Source organism: Augochlora pura, chromosome 6, assembly GCF_028453695.1.
Source record: "Augochlora pura isolate Apur16 chromosome 6, APUR_v2.2.1, whole genome shotgun sequence".
Taxonomy (NCBI): Eukaryota; Metazoa; Arthropoda; class Insecta; order Hymenoptera; family Halictidae; genus Augochlora; species Augochlora pura.
Genome location: NC_135777.1, coordinates 7,119,865 through 7,141,410, shown reverse-complemented (window position 1 = coordinate 7,141,410; position 21,546 = coordinate 7,119,865). Strand labels below are relative to the sequence as shown.

The 21,546-nt window shown below is 45.4% G+C and overlaps 1 protein-coding gene and 4 non-coding genes across 7 annotated transcripts; 2 read left to right on the top strand and 3 right to left on the bottom strand.

Moving 5' to 3' along the window:
• The first annotated feature begins 3,465 nt into the window (after positions 1–3,465).
• Positions 3,466–21,544, top strand: Vmat (Vesicular monoamine transporter). 3 transcript variants are annotated; one of them, XM_078183633.1, is made up of 12 exons: positions 3,466–3,677; positions 11,126–11,288; positions 12,697–12,942; positions 15,203–15,359; positions 15,503–15,645; positions 15,731–15,913; positions 16,184–16,285; positions 16,387–16,561; positions 16,885–16,936; positions 17,040–17,223; positions 17,779–17,912; positions 18,037–21,544. In XM_078183633.1, the coding sequence occupies exons 2-12, from the start codon at positions 11,174–11,176 to the stop codon at positions 18,103–18,105; spliced, it is 1,560 nt and encodes a 519-aa protein (XP_078039759.1). In that variant the 5' UTR covers positions 3,466–3,677; positions 11,126–11,173; the 3' UTR covers positions 18,106–21,544. The 3 variants fall into 3 exon arrangements, with proteins under 3 accessions (XP_078039759.1, XP_078039758.1, XP_078039760.1); XM_078183632.1 differs by lacking the exon at positions 3,466–3,677 and adding an exon at positions 6,109–6,234; XM_078183634.1 differs by lacking the exons at positions 3,466–3,677; positions 11,126–11,288 and adding an exon at positions 12,264–12,325.
• Trnaa-cgc (transfer RNA alanine (anticodon CGC)) lies at positions 12,188–12,259 on the bottom strand. The gene has a single exon. It is a non-coding gene; the product is annotated as a tRNA-Ala (tRNA).
• Positions 16,715–16,787, top strand: Trnak-uuu (transfer RNA lysine (anticodon UUU)). The gene has a single exon. It is a non-coding gene; the product is annotated as a tRNA-Lys (tRNA).
• Positions 17,429–17,499, bottom strand: Trnag-gcc (transfer RNA glycine (anticodon GCC)). The gene has a single exon. It is a non-coding gene; the product is annotated as a tRNA-Gly (tRNA).
• Positions 17,616–17,686, bottom strand: Trnag-gcc (transfer RNA glycine (anticodon GCC)). Its single transcript has one exon. It is a non-coding gene; the product is annotated as a tRNA-Gly (tRNA).
• Positions 21,545–21,546: the final 2 nt, after the last annotated feature.

The following is a 21,546-nucleotide window of genomic DNA, read 5'->3' as shown; positions in this document are numbered from 1 at the left end:
CGGCGCCGCTGCCGTCGGTAAAGAACAAGCATCGGAGCCACGTCGAGTATTGGCCCGAAGTGGAAAAGCCACGTTTCTCGTTCGACAAGGCTGACTTTCGATCGACGCGAACACCTACCAATCTCGAATCCATTTTTCTTTGCTCGTTACGATCGGCGCGCTTCCCTTATCCGCTAAGATAATCAGCTTCTCTATTGATGATCACGTTCGTTGGTTGTTCAGTACTTTTCTTCGAAAGCGTTGAAATATCTCGAGACGTCTACGCGGTCCAAACTTCTCCGGAATAGGAGACTTTTACCGAACCATTTCCACCATGAAGGTTCGAGTTACTCAACGACTGCTCCGTCGCACTGTGGCTGAAAAGCATGAAATCATGGTCAAAATATAAAACTGTGATTTAATTGAAAATTTGTCTGCAAGGGTTTTCGTGATCTGAAACTGAAAATTCCAAAAACAACATGGCGGATCCAATATGGCGGACAGGTTGTCGATAAAATGTTTCGATTTTCACAAAAATTGATGTGTCTATATACTGTCAATTCCTTGAACCGTGTTTCAAATCTTGAAAATAATCTATACTCCGTTCTACGCACTTTCCTCCGTTTGGCCCTCAGCGCAGAAAATAATTTCTTTCGTTTCTTACTGCGATAGAAAAACGTCTTTTCTACGCGTCCTTGTTCATCCGATTGTTCGCTTATTCCCACGATAAGTGGGTTTTTCTGTAATCTCGCGACGTGTTCGACGAATTCCACCAAAATATGTGCACGCGTTGGATCGTAAATCACGGACGATCGCGCGAAATATAAAAAAAAAAGGTCTGCCGAAGAGGATGAGGACTCGAGTACGGGGTAGGAGGACTAGACGAAGATTCAGCGCGGTGCAGCGCCAAAGAAACGATGTTCAGATGAGGAGAGGTAGATGGATAGAGATAGAAAGAGGGGGCAAAGAAAGGGAGAGGCAGAGCGAGAGCGAGAGAGGAAGAGAATAAAAGAGAAAGCGAGAGAGAAGGAGAGTAAAAGAGAGAGAAAGAGAGTGGAAGAAAGAGAGAGAGAGAGAGAGAGACTGCAAGTGGCCGATGCCATTGGAGGCATTCTTCCCCCGGTTGTGATCCATTCGTTCCTCCTCGAATTAATTACACGGAAGATGGGTCTACCATGATAGAGGAGTGGCTGCCGTGGACAGGCCAGACCTTCTATCTCCTTTCAGACCAACGCCGTAGGTTCTCCGCGATTTTTCTTCTCCCTCGCCCACCTTCGACCTCGGCAACCGCTGAAAAAAGACCTCTCAATAGTGTGAGAAAGAAAACGAGACCATTCAAAATTCTGTTATTGAACGTCGACGATCGACCCTATCGATTCTGTCCTGTAAAACGCTACGAGATATGGCGAAATATTGGATCTTATCCGGCGACACGTACATATGTCTCCAACCCTTTGCTACGACTGTCTTTAACCTTTCGCACCTTCCACGCTGCGTAAAGCAACACTTATTTGTCGTTAATATTTTCTTTAACACGTTGAGCACCGCGTCACCTAAATATGGGTGACACTAATGGGTGATATAATTATTTTCTGACAAATCTTGAAAATTCATTTTTATTGTAATACATTTGAAAAAATTGATTTCGACTAGAATATTACAGGTCTGAAAGAGTTCTATTGCCAGCCCCTATGATAATTGCTTCAACCCCTTGCGCAACAACTCATTTTACGTTGATCAGCACTTTGTCACGAGTCTGACTCGTTATTATAGTGCAAGGGGTTAGAATTGTTTCGCGTGCAAAGGGTTAAAATAGTTGCCGAGCGCAAAGAGTTAAAATAGTTGCCGAGCGCAAAGGGTTAAAATAGTTGCCGAGCGCAAAGGGTTAATATCCCAATCACGTGTTATTCGAAAAGCATTCGTGAAATCCGATTCAATAATACGGTTTTAGCAACAAGTTGTACCTCGTGCGTATGCCCTAGAGTTTCCTAGTATCAACAAGTGAATCGGCTTCCTGGCCGCGGAATATCGCTTTCGGTTTAGCTCCACAGGTGGTAACTGAAACTTGGGATTCGTAAGATTCGCGAACACCGGTCGTCGATCGTCGAAACGTAGAACGAAGTCCCGGGATCGGGAGAAAAGCTCGCGACCATCGAAACGAATTTCAGACGTTGCCTCCCGTCGGCCGAGAGCGCGCCTATCGTCTTCGGGTGTCGTTCATCGATCGACGACGATTCTCCCTCGTCATTTACACCGGCAATCCAGCGGCGGCCGTTGCTGGAAGAGACGGAAAGGACGACGGTGCCGGCGTCTTCGTTTCTGGAACGTGATGAAAGGCAGTTTAATAAAGCCCCCGGATCCCTTGGTCCCGCGTATCAAGAATTCTTGGAGAGCCAGGCGCGTTCCCTCTGACCTCCAACCGCATTCCCCCCAACCCACTCGGTCCCATTCTTTCGTACTCCCTCTTTTTCGTCGTAATCCGTACGATGTCTGTCGCCGAATAATTTCTTTATTCCGTGATCGCGATTATCCCCTAAAACTATCACCTCCCAGCATCAGATGCGGTGGAATATTCTCTTTGGTCATTCGCAGGCGAAACGATTTGCAAACTTTGCTAAACCAATATTTCAACACCAACATTTCAATATCAATATCGCAGAATATTTCTTTGTTCCGTGATCATCGCGATTATCCCCTAAAACCATGACTTCCCAGCATTAGATAAGTGCCGTGGAATAGCTCATCATTTTCTTTGGTCATTCGCAGGCGAAACGATTCGCAAACTTTGCTAAACCAATATTTCAATACCAATATTTTCGGCATTTCGACCGGTTTCGCAAGGACGCGGAACAATGTTTAACGACAGCAAGAGACGAGCAATACGAGCAAGACGAGCGAGACGAGCAAGGCGATCAGGGCGATCAAGGCGATGAAAAGACAAGAGAGAAAGCGAGAGGGGAGGGGGGGGGGGAGAGAAGTGATAAAGAAAGGTGGACGAAGCATCGAATTGAAAGAACGACGAGGACGACGCTAGGGATAAAGTTGGTAGGGGTTGTAGCATTAGGGGTAGGGACGACGTTAACGCTGGCGGAACAGAGGCGAACAGAAGAGGAGGAGAATGGATCGGTGAACGCGACGCGAAACTATAAAGGGGCGGGAGCGTAGGAGAACAAGTGGGGGCTTCCGGAGGCGCGATGGACCATGCGCTTTCGGCTCGCGAAACTTTGGATCTTCCGTGGGATCGCGAATAGAGGACGAGGACGGATGACGAGGCGACCGGGCCAGCTGGTGACGGGTTAACTGTTGAACGGGTAGTGGGTGTGCACAGGGGGGGGGGGGCTAATGCAGGATATAGGGGATACAGAGGGTACGTGGGATAGGGGATAGAGGGAACGTGCATAGGGAATAGAGGGGTCGGGGAATAGGGTACAGGGTGACGGGCAGAAGAAACGGCGGAGTCGCGGACGACGGCGGGCAGAGAGTGCGACGGCCCCGAGCCGGAAAAATCGGGGTGAGATGCACCCTTACTGCTCTCGTCGCTCTCAATCGGCCGCGGAGCTTCCACCTGGAAGCACGGCTGCTCCTCCTCGACGTTCACCCAATCGACTGTCCACCGATTCCGACCGATCCGCTGCACCGTTCGACCGGCCATAAATCTTCTATCGTCGCCCAGTTACCTTTCGAAGATCCGGTCATAGGTAAGATAGATACTTTGCATTATCCTTATAACCCGGTGTCCGACTTTTCCTTTACGTTCGTCCTCTTCGAGGATATAAAGGAAACCGGCGCCAAATTTCGATTTCTCGCGATCGAGACGCGACGACGACGCCCTTTGCGATCTTCGCGAGTTCTACGCCGTTATCGATTACGCTCGCATTTACGTTTATATTTACGTTTGCGTTTACATTTATATTTATGTTTGCGTTTACGTTTACTTTTACGCTCGCGTTTGTGTTTACGCTTGCGTTCGCGTTTAGGTGTTTTGGGTCCCCGCGGTTTGTCTCGATCAAATCCCTTCCGCGCGTGGAATTGGTCATCATCCGGCTAGCCTGGCCAACTCTTTGTTCGCGTCGGATCGTGTAACCTAATCGAGATTTTCGTCCTCGGGCTACCCTCATTTCCGCGTGTCATTCGCAGCTCTCCTACGAATAACCTCTCCCCGTATTTCTCTCGCGCGAAACAACCAGCACCTATAACCGCGAGAAAAACATATAAGGAAACCGCGAGAAAATAGAGATCGAAGTGTCGGGAAAAATCGATAAAATCAGTGATATCGAACGCGAGGCGTAGACGAGACCCTCCTACCTGCCCCATCCCCTAGATCTTGCCCGTTCTTTCGGGCGCGCAACCCCCTTCGGAGGCGGTTCGAAAGGTATAGCGGAATCTCCGGTATCAAGCTCGCGACGTTAATAGAGCGATCGGTAACTAGGTTATAAAGCAATCTGCATAACCCTACCCCCTGTACTTTGCCCGAGCTGCAGGCTTCTCCTGTACCACTGCGAGCGGTCTCGTAATTACCGGCTATAATACGATTACACGATCGCCAGACCCCGTAACCGAGAAGTCGCCGTCGGACACTTCTCTCTCTCTCTCTCTCCCTCTCTCTCTCTCGCGTTGTCTTTTCTCTCTATTCGCATTCTTTTGCGTATTCTTCTAACAAACTCTTGTTTAACCCCTCCCTTCTCCATCACTGCCCTCCTACGCTCTTACGCTCTCTCTTTCTTTCTTTTTATCGTCTTTCGCTTGGTCACCTTTGACCGTGTCGTCGATGGCGCCGAGTCTTATCTTCCCATTCTTATTTCGCCAATCTGTGATCGCGTCGTGCGAGAAGCAGGAACGATCGTCAGGGCGTATTTCGTCGCGAATCCCGTTTTCTAGGATCGTATAGCTGCGAGCCGTAAATTCGTTTAGACGATATCTCGGAGACGTAATTTTATTTCGCTGTTTCTATTCAATCAAACGTAGCTTCGATTTCCTGTCGGCGCTTTCTTTCTTCTCTTCGTTCGTCGCGTACACCCCGACGCGCCGTGCGCTTCGTTTCTTCTACCGAAATTAACCCCTTGCACTGAAGCTACTTTCATCCTGCGACGATTAGCACTTGTTCGTAATTAATAATTTTCTTAATAGGACCAGACAATTTTTGTTTCTTTTATTGTCTTTATTTATCTTCATTTCTATACCTTGATAAAAGAAGAATTCATTTCGATGTAGACGAAATTAACCCCTTACCGTACTTTGACGAGTCCGACTCGCCATGGAAATTAGTATATATGTATAATATATAATTTATATAATAAATTATTAAATATGAATGTTATTCTGTTCTTTAAAATTGGAATGAAATACTGATACCTTGTTATTAATATTTATGCATTTACGTATATTCAGGCATGGAACAAAGTTTAATGTTCTGCCTCTTTTAAGAAATTATACCAATTGAAAAATTCCTAATCGTAGTAACGGTGAAGAAAATGGTACGCCAAGGGGTTAACACGTTCAAACCGGCGTGCACCACCGGTGCTACACAGATCATTGCATTTTATTTGTACATATATTTCACGATTCGTAAATAAAGTTTTATAAGCACTTTATAACAATTTCGCGCGACAATGTCTGACTTCAGACTGAAGACAATAGAGAAAATAGCGAAACGAACGCGCGACGCCAAACGAAGACACAACTGATAATATCGAGCCACCCCCGACCGTAAAAATGCGCCGGGGTGAACGTGTTAATAATATTCATGTTTAGTAGAGTTTGCGTAAAATCTTCACGACGAGTCTGACTATACCTAACGACACCATCGTTATTGCAGTGCAAGGGGTTAAGGGGAGCGAAATTTGTCTCTGCTAAAATTAGTAGTGTACATTCCAAAAATGGCAAAACCTTGGGCTCTCGTGTCACGGCCACGAATTGCGCGTCTAAACCGACTTCAGCCTGTGCCCTGCCCATCCCACCGTTCATCTTTCGACGTAAACATCTCGACGGTGCGATGAAACGAGATAAATGAAACAAGAAAGGTCGCGACAATTCTAGACTTAGACGGGGGGAGACGAGATCCGCGATACGAACCGACCAGACGGCAATATTACTTATGTACGACTTAGTCGGAAACACAATGTGTCGCTTGGACGAGTCACCGTGAACAGTTTATAATATTGTTGTCATCGGGAAGTGAGAAGTGAAATAATCGACGGATAGAAAATCGCCGAAACAGAAGACAGAAGACAGAACGATCGATTGGAACGAGAACCGGTAGGAAAACGTGCACTCCCAAAGAAAAAGACAGCCAGCGCGTGCTATCTTTAACCCTTTGCACTCGAAGCCATTTCAACTGGAAATCTGAAGTAATTGCTCTGGCTTATAGTACTTCCATTTTGTATAACACAGTGCATTTTATGCACATGTAATTGATTCTTGTCATTCGTATTAATATAACATAACCTTAACAATTCATAAAATGCAAATTTTGTTAGTATAGAGATTATTTTGCAACGTGATAGAACAATTTTATGGTGACGCCAATTTTTCTATATTCATTGGAAATTATATAAATAAGAAAGGTATAAGTATGAGGTAGTTTTCGCCAGTCCGGCACTAAGAGGGTTAAAGATAGCACGCGCGTACTGTCTTTTTATTTGAGACTGTATATGTAAGAGGCGATTCGCGTGAGTTTTGTCGATGTACGAAAAATCGGGCGTCCATCGTACAAACACGCCGAATCCGTCGCTCGATTAATCTTACTTTTCGACGACCAACTTGTTGAGGCGCGAAGCAACAGTTTGCCTTTTAAACGTGCCGCTTCTCCCTCTTTTCTCCTCTCCGCCTCGGCATCGACCCCCTATCGACAGACGCTTTTTTTCCATCCCTTTTTCGCGTGTCTCTTTCCCCCAAATTCGTCTCAAAGAAATTGGAATCTCACGAGTCTTACATTCGACTGCGCGTAAGACGAGCGTACGAAGGTTCGAAGAACGACGGGACACGTTTCCCGACTGAACAATGTTTGAAATGGCGCCGTAATTGTCGCCGACAGAAAATCTAGTTAGCCTCGCCCTCCGAAGTATCAAGGAAACGCCGACCCGTGTACGTTCGACAGATCTCCGGTAGCAGCTAATCGCGTGTCGATCCACGAGCAGAGGCGGCGGCAGCAGCAGCAGCCCTCGATTGCGGGTCGCGTTAAAGTTGTTTCAAAGAGACACGATCAAGCTATTCACTCGGCGGAACTGTAGGTACCGCCGCTCTCTCTCTCTCTCTCTCTCTCTCTCTCTTCGAGGCTAGACACTGTTCGCTTTCCCAGCAGTACTACTAATTGCTTTCCAAAGTTGAGACTTGGCTTTGGGAAGAGAATCGCGGGCGCACGCGGGGGCTCGACGAGAGAATTTCATCGGGCACGATTGTACGTCTTTCATAATCGCGTTATCCCTGTCTCGTCATACTTTTTTTTCGTGCACGTGTTTGTCGCGTGAAATATGTATCACGAACATTGGAATACAATCGGGCAGCGAGAGAGAGAGAATGGCTGCAGACCAGTGACACGATTCTAAGATAAATCGAGCGACTCGACGCCGGGACACGATTTTTCTATTAGCTTGTTGCCCCTCTACTCCTAATGCCGGCGCTATATCGCTTCTCGCACCCTCGGACGCGTCGCCCGAACTCTCTGGATTATGATCGCGCGTTTCTGCCGCGAGTGCAGCAAGAAAAGGGGGGCGTAGGAGTCGGGATTGATAAGGGACGAACAAAAAAATGGGAGTAGAGAGGAGAAGAGAGAGAGAGAGAGAGAGAGAGGGGCGGAGACCAATGCCGCGGCAGCGCGTACACGTCCATCGAATCGGGATAACGAGGTCGGATGAGTTGCTGGATCCACAGTCACTTCATCAACGCGGAACCAACTAAGCTGTCAATCGCAAAACCACTACCGTGTCAAACCCTTTCGACAGCAGTCGGTTCTCCCTCGATAACGCTCCCCCCCCCCCCCTCTCTCTCTCTCTCTCTCCCTCTCTCTTGAAGCATCGATTCCTGGGTTCGCGTTTCCGGTGGCCTCGCGCGACTTATCGAAAATTGAATTCGCGCACGATCAACGATCGTCGTTCCGCCTAATATCTCCTCGGCGGTAATTGCTCGCGAGAATTCGGCGAGAAATTTTTTGACCCGGACAACGAGATGAAAGGAAACTACTAGAGGGAGACGGTGTAGAGACGAAAAGGGGTAGAGAGAACGTTAAAGAAAGCAAAGAGAGCCGATAAAGGCTTCTCTCGTACAATATAGCCGACAACGGAACCGCTCGCGGTCATTCTTCGTTGTAATTACCGAACAGATAAGAGAATGAAACACGACGGAGAGGAGAGAAAGCAAAGTATCGGACCGCGGGAGACGGGTGGGCGGCCGGGAGCCGGCCAGAGAAAAATCTTCTCCGGCTTTTCCCCGAGAATAATGCACGCACCCGGGGGACCCGGCTTTCAGAGAAATGCTGATTGCTTCCCCCTCTCTCCGCGTACTCCTTCGTCCAGAGCCACCGATTCTCTTCTTCGATTCCCCTTAAACCACCCCGCCTTATCAATCTTTGACTCCCCCCCCCCGCAGCACCCTCATACCATGCGCCGTAGCGTGGCCTATGCTTATATCGGTCTCTGTGCACCCAATCTACCATGTATCATGTATTATCTGTTATATTAGGGTATCCCATACGTTTCTTCCCTTTTGTTTTATGCGAAACGAATACATGATATTCGTTGTTTAAGGTTAATTTATTGTTATACACGAACCGTTCTGTTCTATAACCTTTTCGCTCTCCATATTGAACGGTGCAGAAAAGATTTTAAAAGAAACTTGGTCACCAACGGAAACGTACTTTGAAAGAGCTCTGGGACGACTGAAATCGATACCATAAACGGCTAAGAGATAAGCTTGCATATTTATATAAATACAGCCACTTAGAGTCCGCTCGTAGCGTAGCGCGGAAGAAACTTATATGACAACCTAACATTATGCGACATCGCGGCTAGAACCTCGCACCGGTTCTGTTCGAGCACACGTTTGTACACCCCGAGAGATCGGACGCGCGTAGAAGGAACAAAAACACGGTCGAGTGGTTTTCCGATCGGAGGATCGAACGATCGGCCGCGCGATCAGGCGATATGAAGCACCCGAGGGTGGACAGAGTGTGATGGAGAGCAGCGCGGAATATGGGGTACGGTTGACCAGGGCGGCGGAGGGAGGTATCAAACGAGCGGACTTATCTCACGAAGCCAAACCCTCGCGCGAAGAACGCGTTCGCGCGCGCTCTCGGGGAAAAGTGACAAACGCTTTTTTTTTCGAGGAAAGTTCAGCGAAGAGGCTGAACGAGGTCGAACAGAGAAGTCGGAACGGGGAGCCCTCGACTTTCGTTAAAAATCGAGAAAACGCTTTCGCGCGTATAACGGGGGAAAAGGGGGCGGGGGAGCGCGTGGTACGGATTCGTTGGCGGGCGTCGCTTTCAACGGTCTTAATGGTTTGCTATTCACGGGGCGCGTGTGAAAATTAGCTGGGCTAAAAGCATCGAGTAATCGAGTTATTACGAATAAAAGAGAAGCGGTGAGAGCATGGGCTGCGGAATGGTCGCGCGAGAGAGGCCATCGTAGATACCATTAAAAGCGTCTAATTAATGCCGTTAAGGCTTCATAGGCTGTGCGCGCGCGCGCGCACTCTGTGTAAATCGAAACGGTCCACGCGATCCTCGTTCCTGGATAACGGCAATAATCGTTTCCGCGTAGATCCCACCCGAGCCAATCCCGATCCAATCGGGCATCCGATTCGTGTTCTACGAGGCGAAACGTTTCCAAAGAGTTCGGTGGTAATTTTCCTAGCACTTTAGTCATTTTGTTCGATTCGCGCGCGTTTCGCCGATAAAAGCGGGGAGCCGTGATCAATGAAGGAGACGCGTGGACGATTCGGTCTTACAGTTTCGTTTCCAGTTCGTGGAATGGAAAAATCGTTCGTTCTATCTCCTCGTATAAAGTCTCTCTCGTTCTGGCTGTTGAACAAAAAAAAGCGATCCAAACGTCGTTCGATGCCGATTCTATTTTGTCGGACCTGCGCCCGACCGATCGATCGGACAAATCCTACTCGCGACAAATCTAATTAAGATAAACTCTTGGGAATTTTCACGAGCGAGCGATACGAACGCGTTGGATCTCGCGGGCAACTATTGTCAGCGTGGTCGTTTGTGCGCACAATGCATCCAATTCTCTATCCGTTTTACAGCCGGAGAACTTCTTTACGCTTTTAAACGGAACATCTCGAACACGGCGACCGATCGAAACGGCGCACCGAATCGAATCCGTTCTCTCTATTTGTCTATCTGTCAGGATCGTACGTTTTTATATGTCAGCGCAACGTATTTTTTTAAGAAAATTCGGGATAGAGACGACCGAACGATGGTCGGCCGTCGATGGATTTATGGCAGGGTTCAAGGATGCGCGTGGCCCGGAGGGTAAGCGAGACTAAACAGTCCTGGCGATATGCGACGCGACGGCTGATGACCGCAGTGGGTCTCCCAGCTGTCGAGTGTCGAGCCATTGACTGTTTATGGAAAATGTGTTTAGAGAGGGCATGCAACCGTCGTTGCATTGCCAAAGAATGGAACTCTGTTCTTGGAGGATCTGACCACGGAGTGGGGAAAGCACAATTGCTTTTTGGTAAGAGGACTGTGTTGGACCGCACGGCACTTACCCCAGAACCTTGGAAAAGAGCAGTCGTCTCGACTAATTAGCTTAAAAATTCTAACATATATACAATATTTTTTAATAACTTCTCAATACTTTACAATTTGTCCCGAAGGGACATTCGGTAAATTTTAATAACAGGTTTGAGTGAGCACGTAGATGCTTTTTCTATAGAAAGACATCTGTTTGGACATTAGTTGTCGTTGGATAGTAAGCCTTTTGGATGCTTCCTGTGCAGTCTTCTAGGTAATGTAGTTGCGTACAATTGTTCAGCTAGTTCATTGGGATGATTTTCTATTCTTCTTCTGTATCTGTCACTTACAAATGTTTGAAATTTCATCTTGATTTCTGACAAAAAATGTCCTATCTTCCATATAAGATTTGAGAAGTTGATACTATGGTTTTTAATAAATTTTTCTTCTATCTTGTGTTTTATATTTCAGGCGGTACGACGGAGGAGGTAGAAGACAAAGGCGTCGCGAAAGCTGAAAATGAGCGGCGTGGAATGGACCGGTTGGTTACAACGATGCCGGGAATCGCGCAGACTGATTCTCGTGATCGTTGCCATTGCTCTGCTCCTGGATAACATGCTACTAACCGCAGTGGGTAAGTATCGTACCATAGCAAAGAAACCGAAAAAAACGCGCGGCGCGAGAATAAATCTTGGATCCATGCTCGACCGTTCACTCGCTTCGAGCCTACTTCACTTTTCCGTGTGCCGTCGTCGCGTAGATCGAATTATCGACAAAAAGGTTCTCTTCGCGATGAAAGAACCGGAAGAGCGAGAGGATCAGAGGGCAAACCGGCACACTCTGCTGGACACTCTGCTACTCGGCTTCGACTTCGACTCAGGTCCGACTTTACGGTTACGGATTTTCCAGCGATTTAACTTTTCCCTCTCTCGCGCGCGCGCTGGATACGGTCCGATGTGCTTTGATTTCTTTTATCGCCCCGGGAAGATGTTTAATTCACGAGGCGCGAGCTGCCCAAGGCAAGGCCCCTTCGGAGACGTCGAAAACGTAATGTACGCGAGGGGACGTCCAATGCGTTCCGGCAATCCAGATAAGTGGTCATACATTTATGGAGCGTATACGAAACAGCTTTTCCTCGCGCTTTCCTCTCTCTCTCTCGCGCGCGCGCGCGAGCGCTAACAAATCATGAGATGCGCTTTTCGTTGGTTAAACAGAGCCCGGATCATTGTCAAGTATCTACATTCGTCTCGGCCACAGCCTCAGCCGCCGCTTCCGTTTCCGCGGCGCTTCGTCATCCGGCCGGGCAATTTTCGCGCGCGTCAGTTTTGAAACGTGGTTCGATCAGCCACAAGTAATCGGAACAACGGCTACAATCGAGAAAACCAGCTGGCTCGCTTGGAGGAGGCACGCCCCAAAACAATCGGGGAACAATCAAAAACGATTGGAAAATCGTGTCACGTGGTTACGCGAATCTCGGCGTCGAATGGAAATAAAAATAACCTGATCAATGAGAAAAAAAATATTAACGTCGTTTGGAGGTGCTGGGATTTGAACCCAGGACTTTCAGCATGCGAAGCAGACACTCTACCACTGAGTTACACCCCCAAGTTAAAGTCACCGCGCGCGAATCGCGTTCCCGTCGAGCTCGTCCGCGATACGTCGCTTCAACTTGTAAGAGTATAGTATGAGTGAGAGTGTGTGCTATGTAAGAAGAGTGTGCGGTTGTATGAATGTATTGTAGTAAGATGAACATGAATGCATGGTGTGAGAGAAACAAACGAATGATTCGGATCATCGATCGGGCGAGCACGAACATGAATGCATGGTTGTGTGTGTGTGAAACAAACGAATGACTGGGATCGTCGATCGAGTGAGCGAGAGCGGAACGTAGCGGCACTTCTTTGGTGACGCCACGTGAGGACGGAAGTTGTTTTTTGTATATTTTATTATTTAATAAAAGTTCCTTACAAACTCCAGAACTTCGTTCTGAAACTCCATTCTGGGACTCCAAAAAACGAAAGAATCTTTTGTTGTTGTTTCAGTTCCTATCATACCGGAATTTCTGTACGACATCAAGCATCCGAACTCGACGTTGAGCCAGCATCTCGAGGCGGAGAATCATGCCCGGGCAGTGGCCGCCAACAATCAGCGAATGGCCGCGATCAGGACAACGACGATGAACCCGAGCTTCACCACCACGCCTAAATGTCCCTGCGCCCCGAACAGATCGAACGATTCCCAGCTGGAGTTTCTCTACCCGCCGACCCTTCCTTCAAACGATCCGACAGGTAAGAGGATCTGATTTCAAGTACCTTGCCAACAGGTTGGAACTTCTATTGTTTTTCAATTCGAACTTGTACTACAAGTACATTCGAAAAACAAAAACAGAACTCCTGAGTACACTCGAACCTATTCCATATAGTTTCGACATCACGAGTACGTGAATATAATTTGTTAAACGGAATTAGCGTAATAATAACAGCAAAGGCGAGTAGACCGCGAATTTTATGCATTCATTCATATTAGATTAAACGAATTACAGAAAACTGAACCCGAGACCTGAAACGATTGACAAAACTGTACGTAATAAAACCGATGCATCTGACATCGCGTCGAAATCAGTAGAAACGAATGATTTGTTTTACAAATCCGATAACGATGAATTACATTGAAATTGAGGGTGATCGTAAATTCGAAAGTGATATTAGGATAAACTCTCAATTAATCTGTAATAAAGATAGACACTCATGATGAATCTCTTTCTTAAAATGATAAAGATAAGATAGGGGAGAAAATCGGGTCAAAAACAGGTGATAAGATTAAGCGACAACCTTTTATTTTGTATATTTATTTTGTATAACGAGTATGACACGCGAAATAATTGTACTATGTGTGCAGAATTTATTCTACACTCAACACCAATATATCATATTGAATGCATCGTATTCTGTTATAAAATGCGATAACAGAGTCGTAACAGAGAATTCTGTAAATATTATGTTGCGTCGCGATCTCAAAACAGCGATGTTGCGACGGCAACGCCGAAGGTCGAACGTGCCTAGCCGTCCCTTCAGGAATTGAGCCGTAGATGCGCTAATAGTCCTGCAATAGGTAAAAAAACCCGAAACGACTTTACGAGCACCGCACTTCGAGAAATTCGATCCGACAACACATGCGACAGACCCACGGCACCGTTGCACGGACAACCATATAAATTTCACTTTAACGTACGAAGAGGACGCGAACCAGAACTTTCGACCAAATTTCCCACGGCTCGTTCCAAAAGTTCCTTCCGACACACGCCCACCTCCAATTGAAAACGCTTCGTTTCCTCCACCAAGAACCTACCCTCCGCCAATCAACAGAAAACCGAGGTGACAACAGACAGAACACGAGGAACGCAAAGACAGAACGAAAATCAAACTCGAACGTAACGCATGAAAAACGCAAACCGATATCGAACAGAACACATCTAAATCATATAAGACATATTCGCAGAACGCACATTCAGAAATCGCAAAGAACGCTTATATAAATCGCGAACATTATACCTGTACAATGTTGTATTAATAAAGTGTGAATAGCAGCAAGCGCGAGCGTCTCTTCAACACTACGACATTGTACCAAACGCGTACACAAGTGACACTCATACAATTTGATGTTCTTTGTGCGAAATACAAAATGGTGATCGTCGCACACACGCGACGCTGGTAGCGAATGTGTTAATAGATGAAAATGAATTGTTAAAAAATTGCAGTGTACATTCAAATCTTGGTCGAATTTACTTAACAATTTTACGATTATCGTATCCAGATTCCAATTTTTTTTTTAATCGTCATTTCTTTCGCTTAAACACCTGCTGTGCGATTCTCGTTTCCAAAATTCGAACACCATTCGTAAAAAATATGATTCCTTCGAGTACTGACATAACCTGACATATCTTTTCGAAACGTGCACTAATTCCGAGGTTCGATACTATCTTGGAATAAATACTTTTCCAATGTAATCGTTAGATTTTATTTTATTATTACTATTATTTATTGAAAAACCTGCTAGAAGTTCCTTATATATACATAGCAGTTTATATATAGGAGAAGGACATCATACGCATTATATTATTGCGGTAAAAAGGAAATGATGCATTGCGACAAAAATTAGTAGATACCACGCAAAGCAATAGACAGGTTAAAAGTGTGTTTACGAACGTCATTATCTTCGCGTTATAGAAATTATTAATGGAAAAAAGAGATTTCAATATGGCCTTTTTTGCAACTGATGAAAGAGGTTTGCATAAAGATCTGCAGTCGTTAAAACGCTACCGCTTTTGCATAATAAATCGAAAGCTGTGAAAAATGAAGTTTGGTTATTGAAATTGTCTCAGATTCGTGAGTATACCAAATTTTGCATAATATATCGAAAGCCGTGAAACGAAGTTTGGTTATTGAAATGGTCTCGGATTCGTGAGTGTATATCAAATTTCATTATTAGCCAATTCATTTCCCGATTTTCCTCGCGTTTTCCCCTGCTGAAGACTCACCGATTGCGTAGAAAGCGACGCGGCCAGCGAGAATTTGACTGAATGGAGAGAGAAGGAACAACGGCATCGAGAACTGTTGGAGGAGACCGTCGCCGTCGGAATAATGTTCGCCTCGAAAGCTTTCGTGCAGCTGCTTGCCAATCCGATCGTTGGTCCGCTTACGCACAAGTGAGTAAAACACAACTGTCGCGGGTTACTGTTGGCCTGCTCTGTCACGATATGACTCGCGATCCCGACCACCGCATGGCATACAATATACATATACATACAGTAATACGTGTATCGAAATGAAACGATGCCCTTGCTTGCAGGATCGGTTACAGTATACCTATGTTCACCGGCTTCATTATCATGTTCCTTTCTACGCTGATATTCGCGTTCGGACGAAGTTACGGCATTCTTTTCTTGGCGCGGGCTTTACAAGGTGTTGGGTCCTCGTGTTCGAGCGTGTCAGGTAACGTTTGACACCTGTTACGATCGTTTCCTTCGCGAAAGTCCTTTCGAATGTAAACCAATGATTTCGTGTCGTGTATCCACAGGCATGGGTATGTTAGCCGAAAGGTACCAGGACGATAAGGAACGTGGAAACGCGATGGGCATAGCGCTTGGTGGTTTAGCCCTCGGTGTTCTGATCGGACCGCCCTTCGGAGGTATCATGTACGAGTTCGTTGGCAAATCGGCACCGTTCTTGGTACTTTCAGCGTTAGCCCTCGGCGACGGCCGTAAGTATCTCGCCTCTTTGCATTGCTACGCTTGAAGCGAGCAGATTGAGATAATTAAATTTAATTTATTACATTTAGCATAAATAAATGGTCTTTTAATTTTTAATATAATCGAATAATAATAAAAATGATAAGCATATGATATAATGATACGATATAATATAACAATATAATATAGCGATGTAATATACGAAGCAAACTATATATTTTAACGCCCTAGGTTCTCACGCAACATTATCAGTAAATAAGTCACCGTCAAAAATGTTTCAGTTCTTCAACTTCTGGTACTACAACCGTCCGTCGTTTATACCGAAGCGGACCCACCTTCACTGAAAGCACTGGTTACTGACCCCTACATCGTGCTGGCTGCGGGTGCGTGCATTCACCCGTGCTTCTTTCTTTCGATTCGTCCGGTATCATTTAATTGCATTCTGGGCTCTATCTGTCTCTCTAATATACATCTTCCGTGTCAGGTGCTATCACGTTCGCTAACATGGGCATCGCTATGCTTGAACCTAGTCTCCCAATTTGGATGATGGACACGATGGGCGCAAGTAGATGGGAACAAGGCGCCGCGTTTTTGCCAGCGAGCATCAGCTATTTAATTGGAACTAACCTGTTTGGGCCGCTGGGACATAGAATGGGCAGGTTGGTGGTGAACGGAAGAGCGAGATTGTAATTGATGCGATATATGCGTCAATTACGTGGGATTATAATTGATTAAAATATAATGCGATTTCGAGAATTCGATTAGCTGGTTATCGCAGCTACTGAGGAGCAATGAATCAGGAGAGTTTCATTGCCTGGATAGCTCAGTCGGTAGAGCATCAGACTTTTAATCTGAGGGTCCAGGGTTCGAGTCCCTGTTCGGGCGGATTGCTTTTTGTTGTTTTTTCTTTCGAAGTTTCGAATCGAGATAATCGCGCCAGCAATTGTTGCAGTTGTATTACTAATTAAAACTTTTGTCACAGATGGTTGGCTTCTTTGATCGGACTTGTGGTTATCGGTGTTTGTCTGATGTGCGTGAGTATCTGTGTCACCTGACCTATCGCATCTGCTCGTTTGCAAACCTATTTTGTCATTTTGTTCGCTCTCCGAGATCAACAGGATCTTTTTGTATCCGTAGATACCACTCGCAACGAGCATCGACCATTTGATCGTGCCCAACGCCGGTCTGGGATTTGCTATCGGTATGGTGGACAGTTCGATAATGCCTGAATTGGGCTATCTGGTCGACATTCGACATAGCGCTGTTTATGGGAGTGTCTACGCTATCGGAGACGTAGCATTCTGTTTAGGATTCGCCATTGGTACGTACTTTTACATCAGTATCCTAAAAGTAAACACTTTGATCTTTAATTTAAGGTCAATATCATTTAAACAAAATTATCGCAGAAACCCTGTAAACTTTTTCTTCAAAATCGAAATATTTTCTTTTCCCCAAATCAGCTGTTTCTATAAAAATGCTTTGTGTTCAGTGTAACTCAAAATATAAATAAATATCAAAAATTAAATTGCATCGGCCGGGAATCGAACCCGGGCCGCCCGCGTGGCAGGCGAGCATTCTACCACTGAACCACCGATGCTTTCGATGTTAGGATTCCACAAGCTTCAATTACAGACGTTGTAATTGTTAATTTATGTATAAAAATGCTTTGTGTTCAGTGTAACTCAAAATATAAATAAAAATCAAAAATTAAATTGCATCGGCCGGGAATCGAACCCGGGCCGCCCGCGTGGCAGGCGAGCATTCTACCACTGAACCACCGATGCTTTCGATGTTAGGATTCCACAAGCTTCAATTACAGACGTTGTAATTGTTAATTTATGTATGTCACGGGAGTTAACAATACTGCTTATTTCAGGTCCCGCGCTCAGTGGTACGTTGGTAAACAGCATCGGGTTCGAGTGGATGCTGTTCGGTATAGCGGTCTTAAATTTCCTGTACGCGCCACTGATGTATTTCTTGAGAGCACCGCCGACGAAAGAAGAGAAAAAGGTAAATCGACCAGATTTCAAGATTAAATCTGGTGCTACAACGTAACACGCTCTTCACGCAAAAGATCTATGCTGCATATGCGTCTGCGATAACACGCGACAATTAGCGACCGTTACCGTTTCAGTCCCTGATAATTGGCGAGAAATCGTCCGTGCGCTACGTAACGTACCAGAACGAGGAAGAGGAGCAATAGACGCACGACTTTTCAACGAACAATTTTCCATTTTCGTCATTCTCGGAGGAATCACGAGCTGGACGCAATTTGCTATATTTTCATTGATTATCGATTACACCTGGCGGGGTCTCTTCGTCGAAAAGGTCGGAATCAGCCGAAACAACGGAGTATGCTTTTCTTCTTGTTGCTATACACTCGATGTTCGTCTATAAGTAATATACCAATGTGGTTGTCTCGCGGTATCGCGTGGGAGATCGCGTGAACCGACAATCGCTGTTTAAATCAATTTGTTCTCTCTTTTGATTCTCGACGATCAAAATATTAGCAGCACCGTGCTCGAGGAACGAGCGAAAACTGAACCGAAATTGAACCGCCTGGAAAAGCGTTTGTAACTTTTCCATCGTTCCAAGAAAAAGAAAGGAGAGGCGTAGAACAAGCTGTACTCGATATTGCGAAAAATTATCCAGTTAATCTCTCGTGCAACGCAGATTGTATATAAATATGTAGTTGCGTGTAACGGGATAGACGGTAATAACGCGTGCGTGCGTTCCAAAGCATGAATCGTATGTCGACAAGGTAAACAAAACACAGAGAATGTATTGTGCGCGTTGTGTGTTCATTGAGATGTGCGTTTGGTAAATTGGAACTCTTTCGATCGGTGCTAAATCGTTGGATCGTATTCGATGGTCGATCGAATGTCGCAGGATGACTTCTCGTGACGGAGCCGCGGACACCCCGCTCGAATTATTATAGCGAGATCATTAACGAACGGAGAACCGCCTAATTAGGATTCCCTGAATGGCTGCAGGGAAACCGATAGCGAAATCAGCGATTAGGCAGGATGAAGAGTTCTCCGAAGCATTCCTTCCCTCGAACCTTATATCCGTCCCGAGAAACGAGTTTACGCGATTTACAAGTTCCTCCCTCGCGAACGATACGGTAAACCTTGATTCTCTTTTCTTTCTACTTTGGTTCTTGAATTATGATACGCGCGATCGACGAATCCCTCGATAACGATCCACGATCGTTACGAGAAATACCGATGTTCCTGAACACGATTGTGTCGAGCGTTCGTCGAATTTGCAAATCACATAGGAAAACACGATATAAATTCGGGCCGGTCAACTGTTACGAACAAATAACACACGCTTCCTTTACGTTGACGTTGGATCTCGAACGAGTTCGTGTATTCCTACACTCGTTACGCTGTTACGCATAGTACACACGATATGATATACATAGGACGGATTGTAGTTTAGTATTATTTGTGTAACACATGAACGTACGTGTCCAAAAATATAGCGCGTACTATATTCTCTTTTCGATAGCAATAGTCGCAAGCATGGTAGTTGAAATCGTGGTAGAACCCTTGATATTATATAGTATATCTATTAAAAATGTGAAATCTTTCAGAAACCATTCTAATGGGTTCTATTGTATTGTAGTTTCAATTGCGATCGAGTAGGTAAGTCCGATCGTGCGGGTCCTAAGCTACTGCGAATACATACCAAGCTACAGAGTAAATTCATATAAAGAAGCTAAAGCTTTACTTACGTTATAGCACGATAGGGTCGACTATAGAGAATAGTGTTGGTAACAAAATAGATAACGTGTTGATAGATGCATATTAAGTAATGTAGGATAGCTCTGTAATGGAATTGTACTCGTAATAATCTTATGAAAATTCTATAAAACGCTAGGTAGCGTCGTTTGCACGCAAGACGGTGCGTTTAGGATAGTTTGCGAGATCCATCGCGATTTTCATCCCAGAAACGATAAATGTGCTCGGATGAAAAGCGAAGAGGAAGAAGGAGGTAAAGTTGACGCAAGGCGAGATGGAAGAGGACAGCTGTGGTCGAATACTATGGCACGTAACGGGACTGATCTTTGAAACCGGGAAACCGATTTCGGTAAGGTGTACGATTACGTGTGCAGGGTTTCGCCGCAAATTCGATGAAATCCACGAGGTTGTGTCCGTCGCGACGCACCTACTCCCGATAAAAAGAACGAGTCAATTCGATTTGCAAATTCGTTACGAATCATTGATCCACGCGTGTTAACATCGGGAACGGAGAAAAACATGGAAACCGAAGAAAAGAAACAGGGTACACGCGGCGCGGCAGTACAAGACGTCTCGATTGATTTTTTAGAATAGTGTATAATCTTTGAACGAAACCAAAGTTACCATGTTATATAGGGGGGTAAAGAATCGCAACCAGAAACGACGAGTCGCTTTCGTTGCATCGTCATAATGTTACGCGCTGTCCACTATATTCTATTCTATATTCTATTCTAACATAATATATGTATATCTATATGTATATGTATGGTGCGGTGCACTCGCGTTAAGAATCCTTCGGATTTCTGTAAATACCGAAAAAGACATACGTACATATATATATGTATCTCACGTGTTTATGATTATATTGTAATGTAGCATGCCGCGTCTATTTATTCGGACTATATCTTGTTGGTAAACGTCCAGGTGTGTCCATCGCTTTGCTTCCGTTTTGTTTGCGATTGTACAATTGGAAACAGTTTATCTGTGTGGTACAAAGTGTCCTGACGCGTAGAAAGAATATACACCTCGGTTTCCTATTTTTTTTTTTTTTAATGCGGATCGGTACGATCAACCCTAATCTCCAAACAATATCGAGACTGGATTATGCGATGCATATGCTACTGCGTACTGTACACGATTCTAATATGCTGTTCAATGTATCCTCTTTTTGTGGCGTGACAAAAACCTCGAGAAAATCTTAGCGAATAATTTGACGACAGCTGCTATTGTGAACAGACAATAAGCAACGATGACGGAGACGAGGGATCGTTTTCTCGTTACCGATATAATATTACATTCTCATCGAAGGAATTTAATGAATCTATGTAGCTACACCAACCAACGAACAAAACGAACGAACAAAACGTCGATCCTATTTAATCGTTTCTGTACGTGCGCGTCATTTGATTATTTGCAGCTCGTTTTCCTATGATCGTAACGTAAATACTTAATCAGCTGGTGTATGGGTCCGATATTTAATGCTTATGTAGTTGTTTAAAGACAACGAGATTTGAGAAAAAAATAAAGATGTCCCTTGTAATTAGATAACCAATGGCAGTCGTAGTGCGTGAATGGTGCGCGGAAGCGGGGTTAAAATGCCAAGGAAGAATATTGAGACCCGCGGGTATCGGATACGAGTTTTTAGGTATCCAAACCGCCTTTGCCCTTACCCCTGTCTAAGGCAGGGCCAGCTAGAAAGCTTTACTGACGAGTCCACTAGCGGGTCCGGGACGAAACAGCACCCCTCTCTTCTGTCCTACTCCACGCTCCTCCAAATACGCTTCTTTCTTAGCGCGCCACATATATTTCCGTGTTATCGCCTTATTTTTGCCTTTGGCTTTATTTAGACGAATCAACCAGCATAAATCGGCCTTTCCCCAAATGTAAACGCGTCCTGC